General features: G+C 48.7%; 1 protein-coding gene across 1 annotated transcript in view; it reads left to right on the forward strand.

The window, feature by feature from the left end:
• The window catches only part of SPECC1 (sperm antigen with calponin homology and coiled-coil domains 1), a 183303-nt gene extending 176006 nt beyond the window's left edge, over nt 1-7297 (forward strand). The window contains exons 14-15 of the mRNA XM_029611519.1: nt 1806-1865; nt 5638-7297. Of these exons, the coding sequence (XP_029467379.1) occupies nt 1806-1865; nt 5638-5727 (150 nt within the window). The 3' untranslated portion in view covers nt 5728-7297. The remainder of the gene's footprint in view (nt 1-1805; nt 1866-5637) is intronic.
• Nucleotides 7298-21903: the final 14606 nt, after the last annotated feature.

The following is a 21903-nucleotide window of genomic DNA, read 5'->3' on the forward strand; positions in this document are numbered from 1 at the left end:
ACCATCCCGCAAGCCTGCCACCCGAGCCTGCCTGCTTTCCCCCCTCCCCATCCAGCAAACTTGTTTGCAGGGTTTCTGCCCAATGGGCTGCCAAGGATCTTCGGTGTCTTGGCCATTCTCCCCCCTCTCCCAGCCAAAGAGCTAATGCCAGGCTGAGCTGGGGGAGCCTGAGACTGTGAGAGCTGTGCTGGAGCCGCCGCTCTCGCGCTACTCTTCAGTCTCGTGAGATTAGTTCGAGGGTGGAGGCGCCTGTGAAGCTGGAAGTCCGAGCCACGCCGAGCAGTTTGTGGGGCCGGAAAAAGACACCGAAGAGTTTCGGCAACCCAGCAGCAAGAAAATTTGACGGGGCCAGAGGGCCTGTACATGAAATGTTATTTTATTCCGCCTTTTCAGAGACTTCAACGTGGATTACATTCACTTTGGTTCTTTCCCTGCCGCCCCCCCCCTTCCCTTTAGAGGGCTCTCATCGAGTTTGTACCCGAGGCAGTGGAGAGTGACGTGACTTGCCCATGGTCAGAAGGGGCGGGATTTGAACCCGCTGCTCTAACCAGTAGGGCCTCTCTGCTCCACTGCTTGGGGAAAGAAACGGGACGGGATCAGATTGCCTGGAAGCCCCGGAGTCGGCACTGGACCAGGATAGTGTTTTGTAGCAAGGAGAACCCCAGAGTGCCAAATGCAATAAAAGCCGCCCCCCTTTGTTACCAGGACACCTGAGTGGCCTGGCAGGGTTGGCGGGGGAGCCGCTTGCTAAAGACCACAGAGATCCAAAATTCCCCGTTACAGCTGCCTGAAGAAAAAAAAAAAAGCTTCCCCCAAATCTGTTCTCCCCCCCCCCGAACCTGACCGTGGTCTCCTGCTGAAGTCCTCTTCCGGTTACAGGAGAGCTTCCCTTCGCACAGGGAAACATTCAGGGTTGCTCAGGTCCTAGTGAGAGGGAGCTTCGACTTGAGGCCTATCCCCCTGCGCGGGAAATTCTGTCCACAATGCGTCTGCCTTCCCGCGGGGGCTTTCTTTTTCTTTTTTGGGCCCGGGGGGGGGGGGTGACTCCCTCCTCCTGCTTTGGAGATCGCCGGGTGGCCGGGCGTTAGCCTCCCCCTTCCCCCACCCGATCCTCGGCGGGAGGCTCAGGCCCTGCACTTGGATCCCGGTCACAAAGAGGCTGAGAGCAACGCTCCAGCAGCTGAAGGAAAAACCAGATGTTCTTATTTATTAACAGCTTTTTACCTTCCGCCTCCGTGTCGTGGATCTCGTTAGCAGCGGGTTTCGCTTTCCTGCTGGAGCAGCCAGCGTTCAGAAGCGAAATCGCATGGAGGGAGAGGGGGGGATCCGGTGAGCTCGCGGACTGTGGGGGGTCATCCTTTGCTTCGGAGAGGGCAGGCAGCCAGTGGGCATAATGCAAAGTTTTTTTAAAAATATATATTTACATTTACAGTAAAAGTTTGCAAGCAAATTTGGTGAAAGAAAAGGGGAAGAAGAATGGAAAAGCCTTAAAAGTCAGCGGCTGAAACTGAGCAGATTTGTTAGTTTATTGCCCCTGTAGGGCTTCCAGCGGAACTGGGGGCTAATCCCACGGCAATACCGCCATCGGAGGGTCCCTGACTGTCTCCCCTCTTTGGTGCCTTTCTAGCAGGACGGGAAGAGATGGTGACTGTGTGGAGTCATGACAGCTTGACATGATAAGTTATGCACCATGTGTGGCACGTGGCATTACATGGAAGCCTTTGCCCTCGCGGGAAGCGGTGACCCGTGCTCACGTGGGACCTTGCTGCTCTGTCATGCACTTCTCTCTTTCCTTGCGTTTACAGAAGAGAAATTTCTTGCTGGCCTTCCAAGCCGCAGAGAGCGTAGGCATCCAACCCTGCCTGGTGAGTACCCGCTGCCCAGCCTTCAGTCCTTGGGGAAGGGCAGGAGAGGATAGAGCATCCTGAAAAGACACAAGCAAGTCACCGTCTTCTTTCAGCTAAAGTAATTGTGAAACCCAAGACGAGACATAACCAGATAACTCTAGAATAGATTGTAAGTAAACATTTATGTTTAAAGTCATTTGTTCAAGGATCTGTAATAAGTTTCTTCTGAGACCTTTCACGAGAGACCTGTCGTTGATTGCTCTTAAAGCTGTTTGAGCAAGGCTGTATAATTACTTTTAAGACTCTTCAGTCAAGTATCCCTAATGCAGTCTTTGTACTCCTGGATCTGTGATGACAAGGCTCGCCCCCTTCCCCATGAATGTGCTGTGAGGTGCCAGGTCACACAAAATCCAGTCCGACTGGAGGCTAAGAACTTGCAAGGGCCACGAGAGTGGCAGGGTTTAAGGTGCATCAGTCAGTCACAGGCGCACATAGATCACTCCTTGCTGGTGCACAGCCGAGGGGAGCCAGCAGGTCAAGTAAATGCTTTGTGTCGCTGCATTGAATGTGGGTAATTTAAGGTTGTCATTTGCTGCATACATTAGAAATGGAAGGATTGGAATGGATATCATTCAGTCTGAAGATTAAAGACTTGTTATCTTCTGCTGATGGCATGAACAGGGGGGGGGGGTTTACAGTGCTTGTGACGCTGGGGAATGTTTGTCTAAGCTCCTGCTTTGCAAATGTGTACCAGGTGGAGGTGAAGAAAAGAAGCCGTACGAGATTAATTCTCATCTCCATCGCTGTCTGTACACTTCAGGTCAAGCCCGCAGCGACCCAGCTGTAAATGGGTGATAACACTAAGAAGAATCCCAGTCCTAGTACTAGCTTTTCCCCTTCTTGGATTTGGGGTGTTGGATCACCTAAGCCCTGCATGCCAGACGTAGTGTATGTAAGGGTTTCGAGGCGTCTTCATAGAGGTATGGGCCCAGCTGCAGTTCTGTCTTTTTCCTTAAACTGTTCCAATCTCGTTTAAAAGCCGGCTGCTGCCAGGCCGTGATTATTGCAGCAGGATTAGCAATTTATTGGCCTGGGTGCAGGAGCTGCTGCTTGTGGAAAGGATTTTGTGCGGAGGACCAGCTTGTTGTAATTATCATTACTATGAGGCCGTGACTGTGCAGGTTTGTTAGGGAAGCTCATCTCTGATCGCGTACCCTGGTGCGACCGCAGCAGATGTGCAGCCCAGCGGGATGATGCTCACTGGCCTGATGCGGTCTCGGATTCGCAGTCACCCCTGGGATGTGCAAATTGAAATGTGAAGGATCTTATGTGAAGCAGCAGGACGGGAGGAAATGAAACTGGATGGATAAAAAGAGGCAGAAGCAGGTTTCTGGTCCATTGCCTGCACCCTTTGCCCTCGCCCCTGTACTTGGAGCAAGTGTGATATGGGAGAGCATATACAAGCCTCTCAAAGAATGTATTGAAGGAAATTTAAATTGTCTTTAAAAGAGGCTGGTGGGAAACTAGGACCCTAACTACCCTTCCCCTCCAGGACTCTCTACCCCAACCCATACAGGAGCCCCAGCCAGCCTAGCTCCCCCCAGGACTCTCTACCCCAACCCATACAGGAACCCCAACCAGCCTGCCTCCCCCCAGAACTCTCTAACCCAACCCATACAGGAGCCCTAGCCAGCCTGCCTCCCCCCAGGACTCTCTACCCCAACCCATACAGGAGCCCCAGCCAGCCTGCCTCCCCCCAGGACTCTCTACCCCAACCCATACAGGAACCCCAACCAGCCTGCCTCCCCCCAGAACTCTCTAACCCAACCCATACAGGAGCCCTAGCCAGCCTGCCTCCCCCCAGGACTCTCTACCCCCAACCCATACAGGAGCCCCAGCCAGCCTGCCTCCCCCCAGGACTCTCTACCCCAACCCATACAGGAGCCCCAGCCAGCCTGCCTCCCCCCAGGACTCTCTAACCCAACCCATACAGGAGCCCTAGCCAGCCTGCCTCCCCCCAGGGCTCTCTACCCCAACCCATACAGGAGCCCCAACCAGCCTGCCTCCCCCCAGGACTCTCTAACCCAACCCATACAGGAGCCCTAGCCAGCCTGCCTCCCCCCAGGGCTCTCTACCCCAACCCATACAGGAGCCCTAGCCAGCCTGCCTCCCCCCAGGACTCTCTACCCCAACCCATACAGGAGCCCCAACCAGCCTAGCTCCCCCCAGGACTCTCTACCCCAACTCATACAGGAGCCCCAGCCAGCTGGCCTCCCCCCAGAACTCTCTAACCCAACCCATACAGGAGCCCTAGCCAGCCTGCCTCCCCCCAGAACTCTCTAACCCAACCCATACAGGAGCCCTAGCCAGCCTGCCTCCCCCCAGAACTCTCTAACCCAACCCATACAGGAGCCCCAGCCAGCCTGCCTCCCCCCAGGACTCTCTACCCCAACCCATACAGGAGCCCCAACCAGCCTGCCTCCCCCCAGGACTCTCTACCCCAACCCATACAGGAGCCCCAGCCAGCCTGCCTCCCCCCAGGACTCTCTAACCCAACCCATACAGGAGCCCTAGCCAGCCTGCCTCCCCCCAGGACTCTCTACCCCAACCCATACAGGAGCCCCAACCAGCCTGCCTCCCCCCAGGACTCTCTACCCCCAACCCATACAGGAGCCCCAACCAGCCTGCCTCCCCCCAGGACTCTCTACCCCAACCCATACAGGAGCCCCAGCCAGCCTGCCTCCCCCCAGGACTCTCTACCCCAACCCATACAGGAGCCCCAGCCAGCCTGCCTCCCCCCAGGACTCTCTACCCCAACCCATACAGGAGCCCCAACCAGCCTGCCTCCCCCCAGGACTCTCTACCCCAAACCCATACAGGAGCCCCAGCCAACCTGCCTCCCCCAGGACTCTCTACCCCAACCCATACAGGAGCCCCAGCCAGCCTGCCTCCCCCCAGGACTCTCTACCCCAACCCATACAGGAGCCCCAGCCAGCCTGCCTCCCCCCAGGACTCTTCATCCAACCCATACAGGAGCCCAGCCAGCTGGACTCTCTATCCACTGCTTACAGAGGGCTACACCAGCCTACTCTCGCAGGATACCCTACCCAGGGCACACAGTCTGCTTCTCCATAGATATGGAGGCCCTAGCTGTAGCTGCCAAGCTCCTCTATATTCTCTGCAAGACCCTTTGCTCTCCGTTTGCGTCTACCGTTGATAACATAGATAGTGTGCCCTTTTTAGAATGATCTAGCCAGCTAATTAAGGATTTAACTGGCTAGGTGAAGGGTTTTTGAGCAGCTTTAATATAATAACCACTAGAAAAGTGCAGGTGGGGAAAATCGCATGCACTTTCCTGTGCGTGGACGTTGCAGCTGCAAAATACAGGAGTATTTTGATACAAGGGATGTGGACAACTTTCTGCCCCTCTGCCTTTTCGTGAATTTTCAGAGAAGTTGTCTTGCTAAAAGGTAGATGGGTAGAATGATGGCCACGTATCTTGCCTAACATTGCCCCCAGAATGCCCCAGCAGTATGAAACAGGAGAGGAGAGGCTGGGGCAGGAAGGATGCAGACTGGAGCTGCAGAAGCAGGACCTAAAAATCTCAGAGACTTTTGACGTGCAGGTGGATCCTCAAGCGTGAGTATTTTCCCCACTGCCTCTATAGGATTTCCAGGTCTGCTTTATTGCTACTGTTTATTGCTAGTGTCTCTCAGAAATCAGGGAAGCAGCGGGCTGGCAGGCAGGCACCTTCCCTTTACTCATGACTCTCCTCCTCCTCCTTCCCCAGGAGCTCAGCGAGATGATGCACGCCGAACGCCCGGACTGGCAGAGAGTCATGCAGTATGTGGCACAGATCTACAGCTACTTTGAGACGTGAGGCTGAGGAAGGCGTGAGACGCTGATCGAGGTGCCGCGCAAGCACTTGGCTTGCTTTTAGAAGCTACCCAGAGCCTTGAGAGAGAGAGACCTGGACTGCTGTCCCCCGGGTGAGATGAGGCGTCCCTGCGTGATCTGACGCTCATGTTAAATCTTTTAAGCATTCATTCCATTAACAGGTTTGCGGTGGACAACCAAAGTCCTGAAGGCCCAGAAGGGCGTTATGAAATCTCCAAATAACACCGAGGACCCTGGGCATCAGGGGAAGGACTCTGTCCACAGAGACTCCATGCAGACTGAATTTATTTCTACTTTGTATTTTAGATGCATTGTGCCAAAAAGAGTAATTCTCTCTCATAAGATCCCGTGCCAATCTTCACCACCTTCCCCAGCAAGCAATGGGATAGCCAGGCTGTACCTCGTTCTTACAGGTTATCTCAGATGGTTAAAGGATTTCATTGCCCGAGACGAGCCTGCAGAAAGGTTCCTGCCGGGTCTTGAAAAGGCTGCTTACAGCGTCAGAAGGATGGCTTCTGCTCCGTTCTGGCAGAAGAGAAAGGAGGTTGGGAGCAGAGTGACTATGGATACATACAACCACCCACTCTCTCCCCAACTCCCCTTCCCGTGGGGAAAAAGGTGATGAGGCCTCTATGGCTTCCAGCAGCTTGGTGGAACCAGCACAGCGTTTGACCTTTCATAGCTACAGCAAGGTCGCGTGGTTGCACTTAAGCACACAGAAATAAGAATCAACCAGTCAGTTGCAGGCGAGACTATTTATTATTCGCCTTTCATCACGTCAGAGCTCCTCAGAACTCATCACACATATATTAAGTTGGTACAGTAAAAGGGATCTCTCACCCTCTACTCATTTATCAAGCTTCATTTTCCACTTTTCTACAGAGCGAGTTGCTTTCTGCCGAAGCACCAACGTCCTTGTTCCTTTTTCCACATGGCACACTTTTTGGTTTTTATCGTTGGTCTTGCCGAGAATCTGCAGCCGTGGCGGCGATACCGTGAGGACATGTTGTAGGAAGGAAAGGATGTATTTTCAGAGAGGGACCCAGCTGCCTAACTATGGGGTTAGGGGGCTAGATCCCTGGGGGTGAAAATCTCAGATAATCACCCAGTTCTGGCCCAGAACATGGGGGGTGTTCTCCTGTAATTACAGAGTACTATGAAGCCCTCCAGTCTGCACGCCTGTTCATTCCGAATTGAAAACCCAATGGAAAATAAAAACCAAGTGAGGCGATTGGTCAGGCTGCAGATGGTGATCAGACATCGGCCCTCTTTGAATCTGGTCAGTGCATCGCTGGGCACCATCACTGGTGAAGCCCGATGGTGCTGTGGGTGGCTCTGCCCTGGGCTGGGTGCTCACTTCCCAGTAGTAAATACATCGATTGGGGGCGTACCTGGAATTGGTTTGATGCACGCCCGGTCCTGCCATTTGGCACTGTGAAGATATGAACTTTTTAGTAACCTGTTGCTTTGATGGAATACTTGATGGCTTTGGCTTTAAGTGCATTTCTGTACAGGTTTTGAAAAATCTCAATTAAAAAGTATCTTTGATTTGATGGAATTTTTTCTTGCAGTTTCCCTTCAGAGCTTTCTTATTCTGTCTGTGGTAGAAACTGTTAGAAACTGCTCTGCAACTGTTATGGCTTTCCCCTCATACCTGTTCAATACTTCCCCTCCTCTGGAGCTTGGAACTGGAAGAGTGAGCCTGATCTTTCTTGTATGTCTTAGATCTTTCCTCAGAGCCTTAGGTGGTTTATGGGCACAGGATGATGAGGGACCTGACATGTGATTGCAACTACCCATCTTGTTGCATTCGGGCTTGATCTGGGGCTGGAGGCAGCGGTGGTGCTTGTCATGTGCCGATGGATATTTGACCTTTCACCTGTGCCCTAGCTTGACCAACTGCCAGGTTTTGGACCGGACAGCCCGATTACACTTGTAACCAGACACTGAAATCCGGTCAAGCAAGGCCAGAGGGCCAATCAGGATTCGTAGAGCGCCAGTCACCTGCTGCTCAGTGCTTATTGCTCACTCAGCGCCCTGGACTGCAACTTGCAAGGACCCCGGGCCTTGGTTCTCGGGCACCCTTTACCTCCCCGCTCCGGCTCTTCTCCCACGCAGTGTGCCAGCAGACGTGACTCCCGCAGCTGCAGTATCTTCAGCTTGTCATTTGTTTGCTTCACTCACTGGTGGCTGTGACTCAACTAATTGCTTCTAGTAAGTTTGCAAATTGAGCTCCTTGCACTGCCCGTAGCTGCCTCCCTCTGACCCGGTCCTGACCCATGTGGCTCCCTCCCTCCCGGCACCTTACTTGCAGCAGGACCTGGGACTGGATGCACTCATTTACGGGCCGATACAGTAAACCACGCGGGAGAGCGCCCGTGTCCTGTGCACGCGATACAGTAAATAAAAATATGCTAATTAGGGCCCACGGTAAAAGGAGGCGCTAGGGACACTAGCGCATCCCTAGCGCCTCCTTTTTGACAGGAGCAGCGGCTGTCAGCGGGTTTGGCAGTCGACGCTCAATTTTGCTGGCGTCGGTTCTCAAACCCGCTCACAGCCACGGGTTCGGAAACCGGACGCCGGCAAAATTGAGCGTCCGGTTTTCAAGCCACGGGCCCATTTTAAATTTTTTTTTTAAATTTTTAACTTTTGGGGCCTCTGACTTAATATCGCCATGATATTAATTCAGAGGGTGCACAGAAAAGCAGTTTTTACTGCTTTTCTGTGCACTTCTCCGGCGCCGGCAGAAATTAACGCCCACCTTTGGGTAGGCGCTAATTTCTTAAAGTAAAATGTGCGGCTTGGCTGCACATTTTACTTACTGTATCGCGCGGGAATAACTAATAGCGCCATCAACATGCATTTGCATGTTGCGGGCGCTATTAGTCTCGGGGGGGGGGGGAGGGGTTGGACGCGCGTTTTTGACGCGCTATTACCCCTTACTGAATAAAGGGTAAAGCTAGCCTGTAAGTGAGGGGGAATGCACGGCTGAGGATGGAAGGTGTCGGCGGTGCTGCTGCCTGCTAGTAATTTCTCTCGGTAGCGGTGGAGCAGAGCACGGGGATGTGAACACAATACCCGCTCTGCTCCCCCCCTTGTTCCTCAGAGGTTTTTGTCCACGGCCCCCCTCTCTCTAGTGTGCTGACTCGATTTACCAAGCACTGAGTAGAAAGGGGGGAGGGAAGAAACCAATGAGGAGGCCGCAGTGTCCTGCTCCAGAATGCTGATGCTGCTGGGAGTGGGAGGAAGACTCAGTGCCTGCAAAAACAATGCTTACCTGACTGAAACAGTTCTTCCCAAACGTGTGTCACACTCAGAACATATGTGGGCATGTTGTGATTCACTCTGAGCACGCGTGTGGCTCAGTATATGGCAGTGAGAGAATGTGTGTTTCAGAGCATATACTCACTCCTGGGGGAATTCTGTGCACAAAAACTTAACAATTCTGCAAAATTCTGCAAACTTTATATTGGTCAAAATAACACAATTTACATGACAGTCTGTAAGTAATTATATTTTAAATTAATACAGAAAAAAGTTATTATTTGATGCAGAATTTTAAATATTTTGAACAGAATTTCCCTAGAAATTCACTTTAAAAGTGTCCCTTCCACTCGTTCTCCCTACTCCCCTGGCCACTTTTGCCCTCTCAGGCCCCAACTCCTCCACCTGCCAGTATCTCTCCCCTCCACCTCTAGGTTCAACCCCTTCCACTCTATCTCCACTCCCAGAGTTTGACCCTTTTCTCAGTACTGCCCCTCACACAGGCTCCCTCTGTCCCTCTCTCTTTCACACACATGCTCCCTCTCTCTAGTGCACATACACACACCCTCATACAGGCTCCCTCACTCTCTCGCACATATACATCCCCTCATACAGGGCCCTCTCTCTTGCATATTCACCCACACAAGCTCCCTTTCTCTCTCATCCATACATCCTCACACAGGCTACCTATGTCTCTCTCTCTCACACACATACACAATCCCTTCACACAGGCTAGCACCCTCACATACACACCATCTCCCAATCTCTCACACATATCACACTCCTTCACAATCTCCTCGTATAGGTTCCCTCTCTCTAGCACCCACACTCAAGCACTCCCCCTACTCTCTCTCACCTCCCCTGCTCTCTCACACCCCATCCCCTTCCTTCTCTCACACCTCCACCCCACCCCCTCCCCTCTCTCCCCTCTCCTCCCCCTCCTCTCACACACACACACACCTTTCTACACACATTCACTCTCAATGGGGGCCTTCATCTTCGCTGCGAGTGGAGCGCGTCCCATGGCACATGGGGGCCTTCATCTTCACCGCGAGCGGTGTATGCTCAGTTCATGGCACACTGGGGCCTTCATCTTCACTGTGAACGGCGCATGCCTTGTTCATGGCATGCTGGGGTCTCATCTGCCATTTTCTGAGTAGAGTTTGGCAATTCTGCATGGGGGGAATTCTATGCAAATTCTGCGCTCCGCAGTAGTGCAGAATTCCCCCAGGACTAATATGTGAGCATGTGTGTCAGTGAAAACGTGAGAGAGGATGTGTCGGAGCATATGTAAGCATGTGCGTGAGAGCATGTGTGAGTGCATATGTGAGTGTGTGTGAAATCATGTATGAGCATGTCAGTGAGAGCATGTGTGAGTGCATATGTGAGTGTGTGTGTGAAATCATGTATGAGCATGTCAGTGAGAGCATGTGTGAGTGCATATGTATGTGTGTGTGTGAGAGCATATGTGGGCATGTGTGTCAGTGAAGGCAAATGTAAGAGCAGGTTGTGCCAATGAAAGCATATTAAGCATGTGAATGTGTCATTAGCATCTGAGACATCATGTGTGTATTTCATAGAAAACATGAGACCATGTATATGTGAGTGAGAGTGTGTCAGTGAGAGAAAATATATGTGTGTGTGTGTGAATGAGAGCATGTGAGAGAGTGAGCTTGTGTGTGTGTGTACATGAGAGAGAGGAGAAAGTTTGTGGCCCCCTCACCTTCCTTCCCCCCCAATAATCTATGACAATCGCAAGGTGGCTGGAAATCAAAAGTTCCCAGGTAGGAGCAGCAGGAGATGTTTTAATCCTCAGCTCTACTTATAGAATGCTATTTCATGAGTCTGCTGTTTTGAAATGTTAGTTATTTATATAAACAATACTTGCATCCCACACCCTCCAAGATTCGGAGCAGGTTATTGGTGTTTGGGAAATATATGAAAATTTTTATATTTTAATGTTATACTCATCAGCTGTTTTGAAATATTTATTCATTTTATTTTTATGTCTTTACTATTATGATGTTTTATATTTTCTGATTTTATTGTTTGATGTTTTCTGAAGAATGGTGTTATTTCTGTTTTTCCTTTGTTGCACTGCATATAAAGTCTGTATTTTGTTTACAGTTTCCACTTCAGTTTATGACTGCATATTTCTATTTATAAGTTATGATCTCTTTATTTTGTTTTTGGTAAGGGTCTTTTTGTATTAGGCATGTTTTTGGTCAAGATGAAGTATTCTGCTGGTGTGTAGGGATCTATAGCAGCTGACTTATTCTGTTTTATAATAGGAGGTATATTGGTGTTTTAGGGCCCAATGTAATATCAGCAGTGTTGCCTTTTGAGTGCTAGCAGTTAGTGCTGTTTAGCTATGGGAGGTTTGTAATGTTGTAATTGTAATTCAGTATACTCATTGCTTTCTGAGGGCCAACACTTACTATAGAGCAGGCCTTACATAATATGGGTTCCAAGTGGCAGGATCTGAAATATATGCAGCTTTATGCAAATAAAGGGGAGGAAAATGCCCCAAACCCCAACCCCATCCCCATCCCTGATCCTCAAGTGTCCAGTCCTAGTCTGTGGGAAAAGTTGGCAACCCTACTCTGCCCCTGTACCGTGCTGCCTCTTGCAGCACGACGTTTGAAGTAGTATATTCATGATTTAAAGATATTGCAATAGTATTCAGTTTGGCTTATATACTGCCTTATACCCCCAATGGGGATCCAAAGAGGCTTACATGTGAAAACAGCAAAACACGTTAACATAATGCATTCATCAATGTAATAAAATAATCAAAATTGCATAATAAATACACAATCCTTCATGCTGCCAGTGATACATCCCCAATCTCACTAGGAGTGGGAAAAGCAGTATTTACCTATCTAAAATAATAATACTCCTGCCGGACATCTCAAAATACATAATTCATTACAGCATTAACAATGAGTGGTTCATTATAATGTGATTAATACTATAATAGAAAAATGAATACATTATGCATAATCAGAATTAAGAAAATAAGAAGTGTCATGCTGGGTCAGATCCTGGCTCCGTCAATGGCCAATCCAAATGACTAGAAAACACCCGATAGGTACCAAAAGGTAGCTCCATTTCTCGTTACTCACTCCCAGGGATCGCAGTGGCTTTCTTTAGTCTCCCTGGCTAATAAACGTGCTATGGACTTTTCCTCCTGGAACCTGTCCCAAACCTCTTTTAAACCCCGGCTCTGCTCGTCGCCTTGACCACGACCTCTGGCAACAGATTCCAGAGCTTGACCGTGCGCTGCGTGACAAAGCGCTTTCTATGAATCTGCTGGTGGTTAGTTTCATGGAGCGTCCACTAGACCTGGTATTATTTGAAAGGGTAAATAATCGTCCTTTATTTGCTCGTTGCACCCCACTCCTGATTTAATAAACTTCTGTCCTGTCCCCGCCCAGCCGTCTCTTTTCTTCATATGGGATTCGTCCCATCCCCTTTTATCATTTCTCTCTCCCTCCTCCGAACCCTTTCTAGTCCTGTATCGTTTTTGGAATGGGGCGACCAGAGCTTTGCTTTTTTTTTTTTTTTTCCCCTCTAGGCAGTAGCAGACAAAATTACCCAGAAGGTGGGAAGGGCCTGCTGAAGACATTTCTCTTCCTGTTTGTCCATGGGTGGAAATGGTGACAAACATTTTACGCCAATGACTCGGGCATTCGCTTTGTTTTATAATTAAATTTTGTTTTCCCGTGAAGTCACTGCCATTTCCAGCCCCTTCCATCCGCCCAGGAGGAGAATTAGCAAATAGTCCTCCTTCACTTTTATTCTGATTTCACGGTGCTGAGGCCAGTGCCTCAGCGAGGAATCCAGAATTCTGTGCCAGCGCGACCGAAAGGCAGAGGCCCATCCTGTGAGACGTCCCCTGCACGTGGCCCCGTGCGCCACCCGCATGCAGGATGAGCTTTACGTGTGTCGCACGGCGGGGGGAGAATGGGACAGAATGACGCCGCCCAGCAGCCCCCGTGTGGCACGCAAGAAACGCCTTTAAAGTAAAAAAATGCGCCATGAGAACGTTTCTTGCGCAAGCAAATCTACTTTCATGCAAATTTCTCTCCAAGGAATGAAGTTGAACCTGTGGGAGCTGTGGCGGCTTTTTTTTTTCCCTCTAAAATGTTTTGGTGTCAGCGGCAGCCTCCACCTTCCTCTCTCTGGCTGTAATGGTGAAAAGGAAGCAATTTGTAGCCGTTTTATAAGAAGGCTCCGGGTCAGAGACCCGGCAGAAAATGACCACCACGTGAGAGGAAATTAAGTGCGCCTCGCTGCACGCTGACATTGAATTGAATTCAATAATTTTGTTCCGCCTTTCTGGCTGGTCCGCCCCGTGCGCGCGCGGAATCTGTGTAAGTGAAAATGGCGTTGTCTGCGTGGTGCAGTCCCACAGAGAGGGCGGGGGTGCGAGGGCACAGGGTACACTCTCCTGAAGAACTGGCAAGGCGGTGACCCAGGAGGTAAAAAGAAATTCTCCCCCGAGAAGAAGAATTCACTTGCCCCCGCTCCTTTTTAGTTACTAGGGCTAAATCTTTTTTTTTTTTTTTTTTAATTTGCCCCTTCCAGCCCTCGGAGGATCTGGTAAGAGCTAAATTTCTTTTAACAATCAGCTCCAGCCCCCACAGGCCTCAGCTCTTAGGAGAGAATATTTACTCCTGGCACATGAATGATTCTCTTTGGAGCTCTTGCATTCCAGTTTTGAAACTGATCTTTGTCTTATCTGTGAGTAATTGGTGCTTATCTCAGGTGTTTCCAGCCCTGGTTCATCGCTGGATGCCAAAGCAAATGGTTGTTGCTGTGTCTGGGGCTGTATCTGTAGGATCCTCTCTTCCTCCTCTCCAGGCCTGATAAAACTGCCAAGCAACCACCTAACCCCGAGCTATAGGTGACACCTTGAGTTCACCCTGCATAACCTGATTTGTCTGTCTTATCTCCCAGCTTTCTGACCTGTAACCTCTTCTTAATTGTCGTGCAAAGAAGCACAAAAAGCAGATAGAGATCATGGACCTAGCCATCCCTTCCTCTCCCTCTGAGAGCCTCTGTGACTCTGTCCCCATCTCCACCACCCCCCATGGGGAGGCCGTCCCATGCATCCACCCCTTTCTATAAAAAAAAAAAATTATTTCCTTGGATTACTCCAGAATCCGACCCCCTGTCATCCTCATCCTATGACCCCCTTGTTGAAAGAGGCCCCACCTTCAGTGTGTTTAATCCTTGAACGTATTAAAATGACTCCAGCGTCTGTTTCCTCCAGGGTATATACATGCTTATATTTTTAAGTCTGTCCCTAAATGTTTCACCATTTTACAACACTTGTTAAAAAAAAAAAAATGCCCGCCCAATATCTGGGTAAACTTAACAAGTATATAGACTGTATGTACATATGTTTATCCCCAGTTTATTAGGTGTGACTCTCCAACCAAACACACCACAGCGAACACTAAGATCACAAAATAAAGGGCTATTAACGGAGCCTACAATGCGGAGTACACATCTAACGCAAATAAAAGACCGAATGTTCTCGATAGCAGGCGCCATGTCGTGGAATTCTCTATCAGAGTTGTTACATCTGATAACACAAAGAAAAAGCTTCAAACGTGAGCTGAAAACATGGCTATTCAAAAATACATATGACCTAATGTAAAATGAAAATTAGCAGAAAATGTCAATATTAACAGCATAGATTTTGTTAGCTAAATAAGCAACAATCGTTGAGAGACTCAAAGTGTATTAAGACAACTCTCTGACTAATATGTGAAGGTAATTGAAAAGGAAATTATTTATCATAAATTTCTACATTAACAATCTAGGGGTAGATTTTCAAAAAACGCGAATAGGCGTACTTTTGCTGGCGCATCAGGCGCAAGCAAAAGTACGCTGGATTTTAGTGGATACGCGCGGAGCCGCGCGTATCCACTAAAATCCTGGATCGGCGCGCGCAAGGCTATGAATTCTGTATAGCCGGCGCGCGCCGAGCCACGCAGCCTACCCCCGTTCCCTCCAAGGCCGCTCCGAAATCGGAGCGGCCTCGGAGGGAATCCTCTAACGCCCTCCCCTCATCTTCCCCTCCCTTCCTCTAACCCACCCACCCGGCCCTGTCTACACCCCCCCCCTTACCTTTCTCCGGGGATTTACGCCTCCCGGAGGGAGAAGTAAATCCCCGCGCGTCAGCGGGCCTCTTGCGCGCCGGGCCGCGACCTGGGGGCGGGTACGGAGGGCGCGGCCACGCCCCCGTACCGCCCTGGGCCGTAGCCACGCCCCCGTACCCGCCCCCAAAACGCTGCCGACACGCCCCCGAAACGCCGTGACGACCGGGCCCGTCCCCCCGACACGCCCCCCTCGGAGAACCCCGGGACTTACGCGAGTCCCGGGGCTCTGCGCGCGCCGGTGAGCCTATGTAAAATAGGCTCACCGGCGCGCAGGGCCCTGCTCGCCTAAATCCGCCCTGTTTTGGGCGGATTTAGGCGAGCAGGGCTCTGAAAATCCACCCCTAGTTAACATGTTCAGATGTTGTGTTGACCCAAAATGTGAATGTTTATTTTGTAAACCATTGTGATCTTCTTTTGGAATGAATACTTAAATAAATAAGTAAACACTTCTCAGAAAAAAAAAAGCTCTGACAAATGAGTGAGAGTGAAGGAGAAAACTGTTGATCTCACCTTGAAGAAATGAATTTTCTGGAACTCTTTTGTAATTGATCTCCGATGCTGCAAGGTTCAGTTGACCTGTTGCCACCAGGAGCATTTCCTCATGTAACCTATTTTATTTTCCGTTTGATGTCAGTGAGTCACTTATTTGTTCAAGAAGTTTCTTGGTGACCAAGTCAAGGTGGAGATCCTGTATACAAATATCTTCGCCACTTTCTGGCACTACTGTCCCCTCCTAGTTACTCTGGCCCTGGATCGGAGCCATAATCTGTTTCTTAAGAAAGTGCCTCTTCCACTTCTAGCACTCTCTCATGGTTGGACTCCGGTCACCTCAGTCTAAGGAAGATGAGAGTGATCATCCACTGTCCTTCCATATTGATCATGAATGTTCAGCCATGGAGCTGTTCAGAAATTTGCGAAAGTAACCGGCAGTAACCAACTGAACTGAGCCTGGTTAATAGGACGTTCTTACTTGATTAAAGGTGGATTCTGTTCTCTGGCACATTGTCAAATATCTCATCAGAACTCCTTTGACTGTATTGTGGGAATCAGCTGGGTAACCAGTGGATGAATGAATGCATTTCATCAGGTTGCGGGACAAGGACTTCCATTTTCAGCTGATTTGAGCCTGACTGGAGTCTGCAGGGTGCAAACATCATTTGGGGCAAACTGTCACCCTCTACAATTGCAAAGAGAGATTTTGGTCAAATTAGCCAGGACGACCTACCTTGATTCTTCTGGGTGTGCAGCAATAGGGTGCGCTTGAGAGTAGCCAGAGGCCTTCATGAGCTCACCATTGCCATTCTGGCTTCACTTCAATCTCTCTCTGTGATGGAGAGAACATAGAAAAGTGTTCTGAAATACCAAATGTGATCAGTCCTCCTCAGCTTCTCCCTATCAAATCATGCTAGGTTATTTGGCCTAGCATGCTGTCGCTAGACAAATCATCACCAGACAGCCTCCGAGCAAGCCTCCTCCTTCCTTTTTATCACCACCTTCTCAGCTGCTGCAGCCTGTTTCCCCAAACTCCTTATTGCCAGCAAAGTTGATGTAGCGCTGCAGTGCAGGACAGAAGGGCTCTACCAAGAACACAAAATGGCTGGTGGAGTCCTCAGTGTAGTGGCCTTGAGCCATGGGAGGTTAATGTACCTGATATGGATTATGTTTAACCCTCCTTTCCCATAGTACACCAGTCTGCCCTTCCTCTCCCCCATTATAGCCATTGTATCACTGCACAACTTCCAGTGCTCGAGAGGATAGTTCTCCTTTGGGTTTCCACCCACAGTTCAGATTGAAGCAGCGAGTGCTGAGCCATGGGGCAGCTCTTATGGGACAGTTGTACTGTGGCTTGGCAGATCAATGTGCACATGGGTAGTGCAGAGCTCTAGGAGTCCTGAAGAAGAAGGGGGATCTTTTTTAGGTTCGGATACCTTTAAGTGGAGCAACATAAGACCTAACTCCAAGATGATGACAGTCTCGTAGCTTTCTGGCTTGCAGATGTCCTTATCTGAAGGCGGGAGTAAGGTGGTGTCTAAAACTCATACACCACAACAGCTTTGGCCATTTCTTATCTTGGTTCACCAAAAGGTACCCCAGATTGCCAAGAATCTAGGGTCCATGGTTGGCTTCATGGGTGGCCCTGCTCTAGTTCGTTTTCCTGTGTCCTCGGAGCCCAGGAGCTGCATCTCAAATGTCTTCTTTTAAATTGAACTTTTAGACTATATTCTGTGTCACTTTAGGAAATGAGAGAGACTGAAGGTCTTTAGAGATGGACCTAATTCCCAGGCTGTGGCTTCAGAAACACTGTTTTTTGGAGATAGAAATAAAATATGAATGTTTCCCCTTGACATGGCATTAGAGATTGTGTGTGCACGTGCAGGAGTCCACATATATCACACCTGCTTTTACATTGACCCAACACGTGAGTTCCATGGATCTGTTTTGATGAAAGATTCCCTTTATTGGAGCTTGCATGTGAGCCATTAATCCATAACTATGGACCAGCCCTTGAATAATCAGACTTCCTACATGAGCGATAGAATATACAAACTCCTCCTCATGTTTATAGCTCCATGAGAGGCTGATGAAATAAGATGTGAGTAAAAGCGAGTGCATGGTTACTTTCCTCTAGCATTAAAAAGACACCGTGTGGTACAACAGGAGTTATAAAGACAGAATGCCACTCTTATACTTGACATTGACTTTTTGTAAACTTTATTTTCATTGCTTTCCAAATTCCATACATCAAGCCAAACTTGAATAAGAAAAAAAGGTGCATTGAGAAATAAAATAAACAGTCGCCTCGGTGTATGTATGTATTTCTTTCTTTCTTTCCTAAACAGCCCACAATAAGAAGGGATCCAAGCATAGATTTCCAGGAAAAGAATGAGAAAAAGAAAATTGACTTAAGCCAGCCTAATATGCGAGTGAGGAACCAGTTCCTCCTCTCACTGCCCTCTAACTGGTCCATTTTATGCATGCCAAAGCCGGGAGATACGCGCGTGACTCGGCCTGGTGCACGCCGCATAAATTTTTAAACTAGCATGGGTACGCGCATAAAAATTTTTCTCACTAAAAGGGGAGGGACGTGGGCTTGGTCTGGGTGGTGCATGGGCGGCGCATGGTCGGGTTTGTAGAATGAATCCATGCGTTGGGGTCCCCTACTGCATAATTTTACTTCTGCTTTGGATGGCGTGTAAGTCATGTAACAAAAAAAAAATACGCTAGTTAGTGGGGTTTTAAGGATCAGGGTAATAGGAGGCAAGTTAGCTAGGGGGTTTTGGAAGTCCTCTCCTTTACTGGGGCGAACTGGGAGTGAATTGGGAAAAAGGCTAATTGCGTTGCCACACGTACCTACTAAAATTCCCTCCACTTGCGTGCTTGAGACGGCAATGGCGCGCACATGCATGCATCGATTATAAAATTGTGTGCACATGTAAACACAGATAACCGATTTTATAACGTGTGCATATACGTGCATGTTATAAAATCATGCGTCCATGTGCGCACGCAAATCTTAAATTTTACTTCCAATATTTTAGCATCCAGGCTCATAAACCGTGTAGGACATCTTCTGCAACTGTAACAACATTTACAGGGGTAACAGGTTATCAATTATGCCCAAAGAGAGAGAACCTCCTGGCACATTTCCAAAATACATTTTTCTGCTCTTCTGAGTTATTTTACATAAATCTGGAAACACCCAACTCTTACTTCCCAAAAACAAAATCTCAACGATTGCAGAAATAAAGACCAAAAATGTAGCCTGAATACACCAGCAATGCTGCTACCCTCTTGATTTCATCTTCTCCTGATCTTTCCAGCCTGGCAGTCAGATCCAAACTACCCCTAGACAGACTTCCATCTGCTTGCTTTCCTTTTGACTCCAGAACCCTTTTCCCTCTAGGTAAATAATAAATTTTGTTAAGAGGGGGGAGCATTTTTTGGATTCCTGAGAATTTCAGTTAAATATTTCTTGAATGTATCTAATTCTAGGAAAATTAATGCATCTCGAATTCAAGTGCCTCACGAAATATTCAAAACTCGCAAGCTTTTGCAAGTAACCAGTCTGTCTTGGACAGCTGTAAGCTGATTCATTTGACTGGATATCTGTACTAATTTCCATACTTATCTGGACAGCTTGGACTCCTGATCCTGCAGTTTGCACCTTAGCTTGCAAACGTTGATAACCCCATTGAAGAGGCAAGAGCAGCCCAAACAGCATTCGGTGTCCCTATATCAAGCTTAGCTAGAGGAGGAACCATGAGTTGAGGGGAGGGGGTGGGGTGGGTGGTAGGAAGAGTCTCCACATCACTCATGGAACTTCTCTCTGTCCACTTGACTCCAGAACTCGCAGATCATTTCCAACCCCAGGCATATCGCCGCTCTCCTGCAGCTCACTGCAATGGACCTTTCAGACGATGTAGGCAACAGGAGACCAGTGATAGTAATCGGATGAGTAGATAGTAAGTTTGGGGGCAGAGAGGCGCTCTCCTAAATGTTCCCCAGGAAAAAAATCAGCAGAACCAGAGGTCACGAGCTGAGGCTCCGGGGAGGAAGACTAAGAACCAATGTCAGGAAGTATTTCTTCACGGAAAGGGTGGTGGATGCCTGGAATGCCCTTCCGGAGGAAGTGGTGAAGTCTAAAACTGTGAAGGACTTCAAAGGGGCGTGGGATAAACACTGTGGATCCATCAAGTCTAGTGGGCATAAATAGAGAGGAGGCAGCAAACACTGCACGGAGCGGCAGTAGCCACTGAGGCATTCACGGAGCGGGAAGCCAGTGGCCAGCGATTGGTGTTCCACCTTCACAGAGCGGAAGGATGGAGGGCTGCCATCTCAAAAAAAAACAAAAAACAAACAAGCAAACAAAACAGGGGTGGGTAAGGGGCAGGGGTGTGGCCTGCTGGTTGTGGCGGTTGCTACCCCTGATTGAGCTGGATGTTCACTAGGATGGCGCTGCTCTCTGCATTGGTGGAGGGTGGAAGGGAATTGGGGCCGGAGGGTGCTGGAAGCCAATAGAGACGGGTGGGAGGGAGAAAAAGGGGGAGAAAAAAAATGGATAAACTGCGTAGCTTGCTGGGCAGACTGGATGGGCCGTTGGTCTTCTTCTGCCGTCACTTCTATGTTTCTATGTTTTCTTCTCCATAGAATCAAACAAAAAAAAATTTCAAAGGCAAACTTGAAAGCAACGCAGTCATAATTTGGTTACAGCCTGACGACTTTGCAGCCATCTTGGATCTGTCTGACATTGATGCTAATGCCTTTGCATATGAAGAGCTTATCAGGATTATGTGCTGTAAAGCGCTACTAATAGCCAAAAAGTGTTCAATGTTGTAATGGACAAAAACTCAGTCACCAGGTTTGGATATTATGGAGGAACCAGATCCACAGAATGACGACAACGGAGTGGTTGACAGTGAAAGAAGTAGATTTGAAGAAGATACCATCTCTTTAGAGTATCTGAAACCCAATTCTGACTTCTTCTTGGGTCAAGGCCAAATTTTACATGAAGTCAATAAAATTTGAAAAACTACAATTTAGAGCTCCTATGTATAAAGCTAGTTTTGAGATGACGAGATATATTTATGTATTTATTTTATTTATTTAGACAATTTACATACCGTCATTCCATGTAAAAGATCACAACGGTTTACGAAAGTAACATTCATAGCTATAAATTGATAAATAATGGTGGATTAAAGAGGTAGTATTCATAAATAGGCATTGACATCTATCACTTGAGCTGTTGACTCAAGGACATGGTTGAGATATATGTGATGTTACTGTAGGTGGGGTTTAATGTACCTGGTGGAGCTGTATAAGAAAATGAGAAACAAGGGAACATGGGTGGGAGGGAAGGGAGGGAGTTGGTTATGATTTAATATTTGATGAGTTTATATCCTTGGTACAAATATAGGGCCGGATTTTAAAAAGGTTACGCGCGTAACTGGTCTTACACGCACCAGGCCTATTTTAAAAAGGCCCGGCAACACACTTAAAGCCCCGGGACGTGTGTAACGCCTGGGGCTTTACTAAAGGGGCGGTCCGGGGTGGGGCGTGGACAGGGCCAGAGGCCTGCAACACAGCGGCCATTGCTGCTATGTCGAAGGATCACGTGCCGGCAGCCTGCCAGTGCGCACAACTTGCGCCTGCCCAGAGGCAGGCGCAAAAGGTAAAATAAACATTTTGGGGGGAGTTAGAGTAGGGCTAGGGGGAAGGGAACGGGGGGAAGGCAGCGCGGCTCGGCACGCGCAAGGTGCACAATTGTGGCCCCCCTTGTGCGCGCCAATCCTTGATTGTATAACTTGCTCATGCAAGTTCTAAAATCGGGCGTACATGTGCGCGCCGGTTAGCACGCGCACCTTTTTTAAATCTACCCCATTTTCAAGAATTTCATGATCTTATCTTTCATTTAAAAATGTGCATATGCATTATAACAGTGAGCGATGGCATGATTATAATTCATTGGGAAAATTTAATTTAAAAAAAAGCATACATTTTAAAATTATATAACTTGAAAATGTATGCACAGAAATATGCTTGGCATGCATGAAACGTGATTTATGAGCACAAATCGTGATCGGGGCCAGTGCTTCCATTAGGCAAGCTAAGTGTGGTTGCCTGGAGTGCCAAGACTTTGGGGGCAGCAAAATCCTGCTAGGGTGAGGTTCAGAGGGGTGCTGCACCAGGGCCAATGCCATCCAAGAAGGGAGCGCCGTGCC

This window comes from Rhinatrema bivittatum, chromosome 8 (assembly GCF_901001135.1).
Source record: "Rhinatrema bivittatum chromosome 8, aRhiBiv1.1, whole genome shotgun sequence".
NCBI lineage: Eukaryota > Metazoa > Chordata > Amphibia > Gymnophiona > Rhinatrematidae > Rhinatrema > Rhinatrema bivittatum.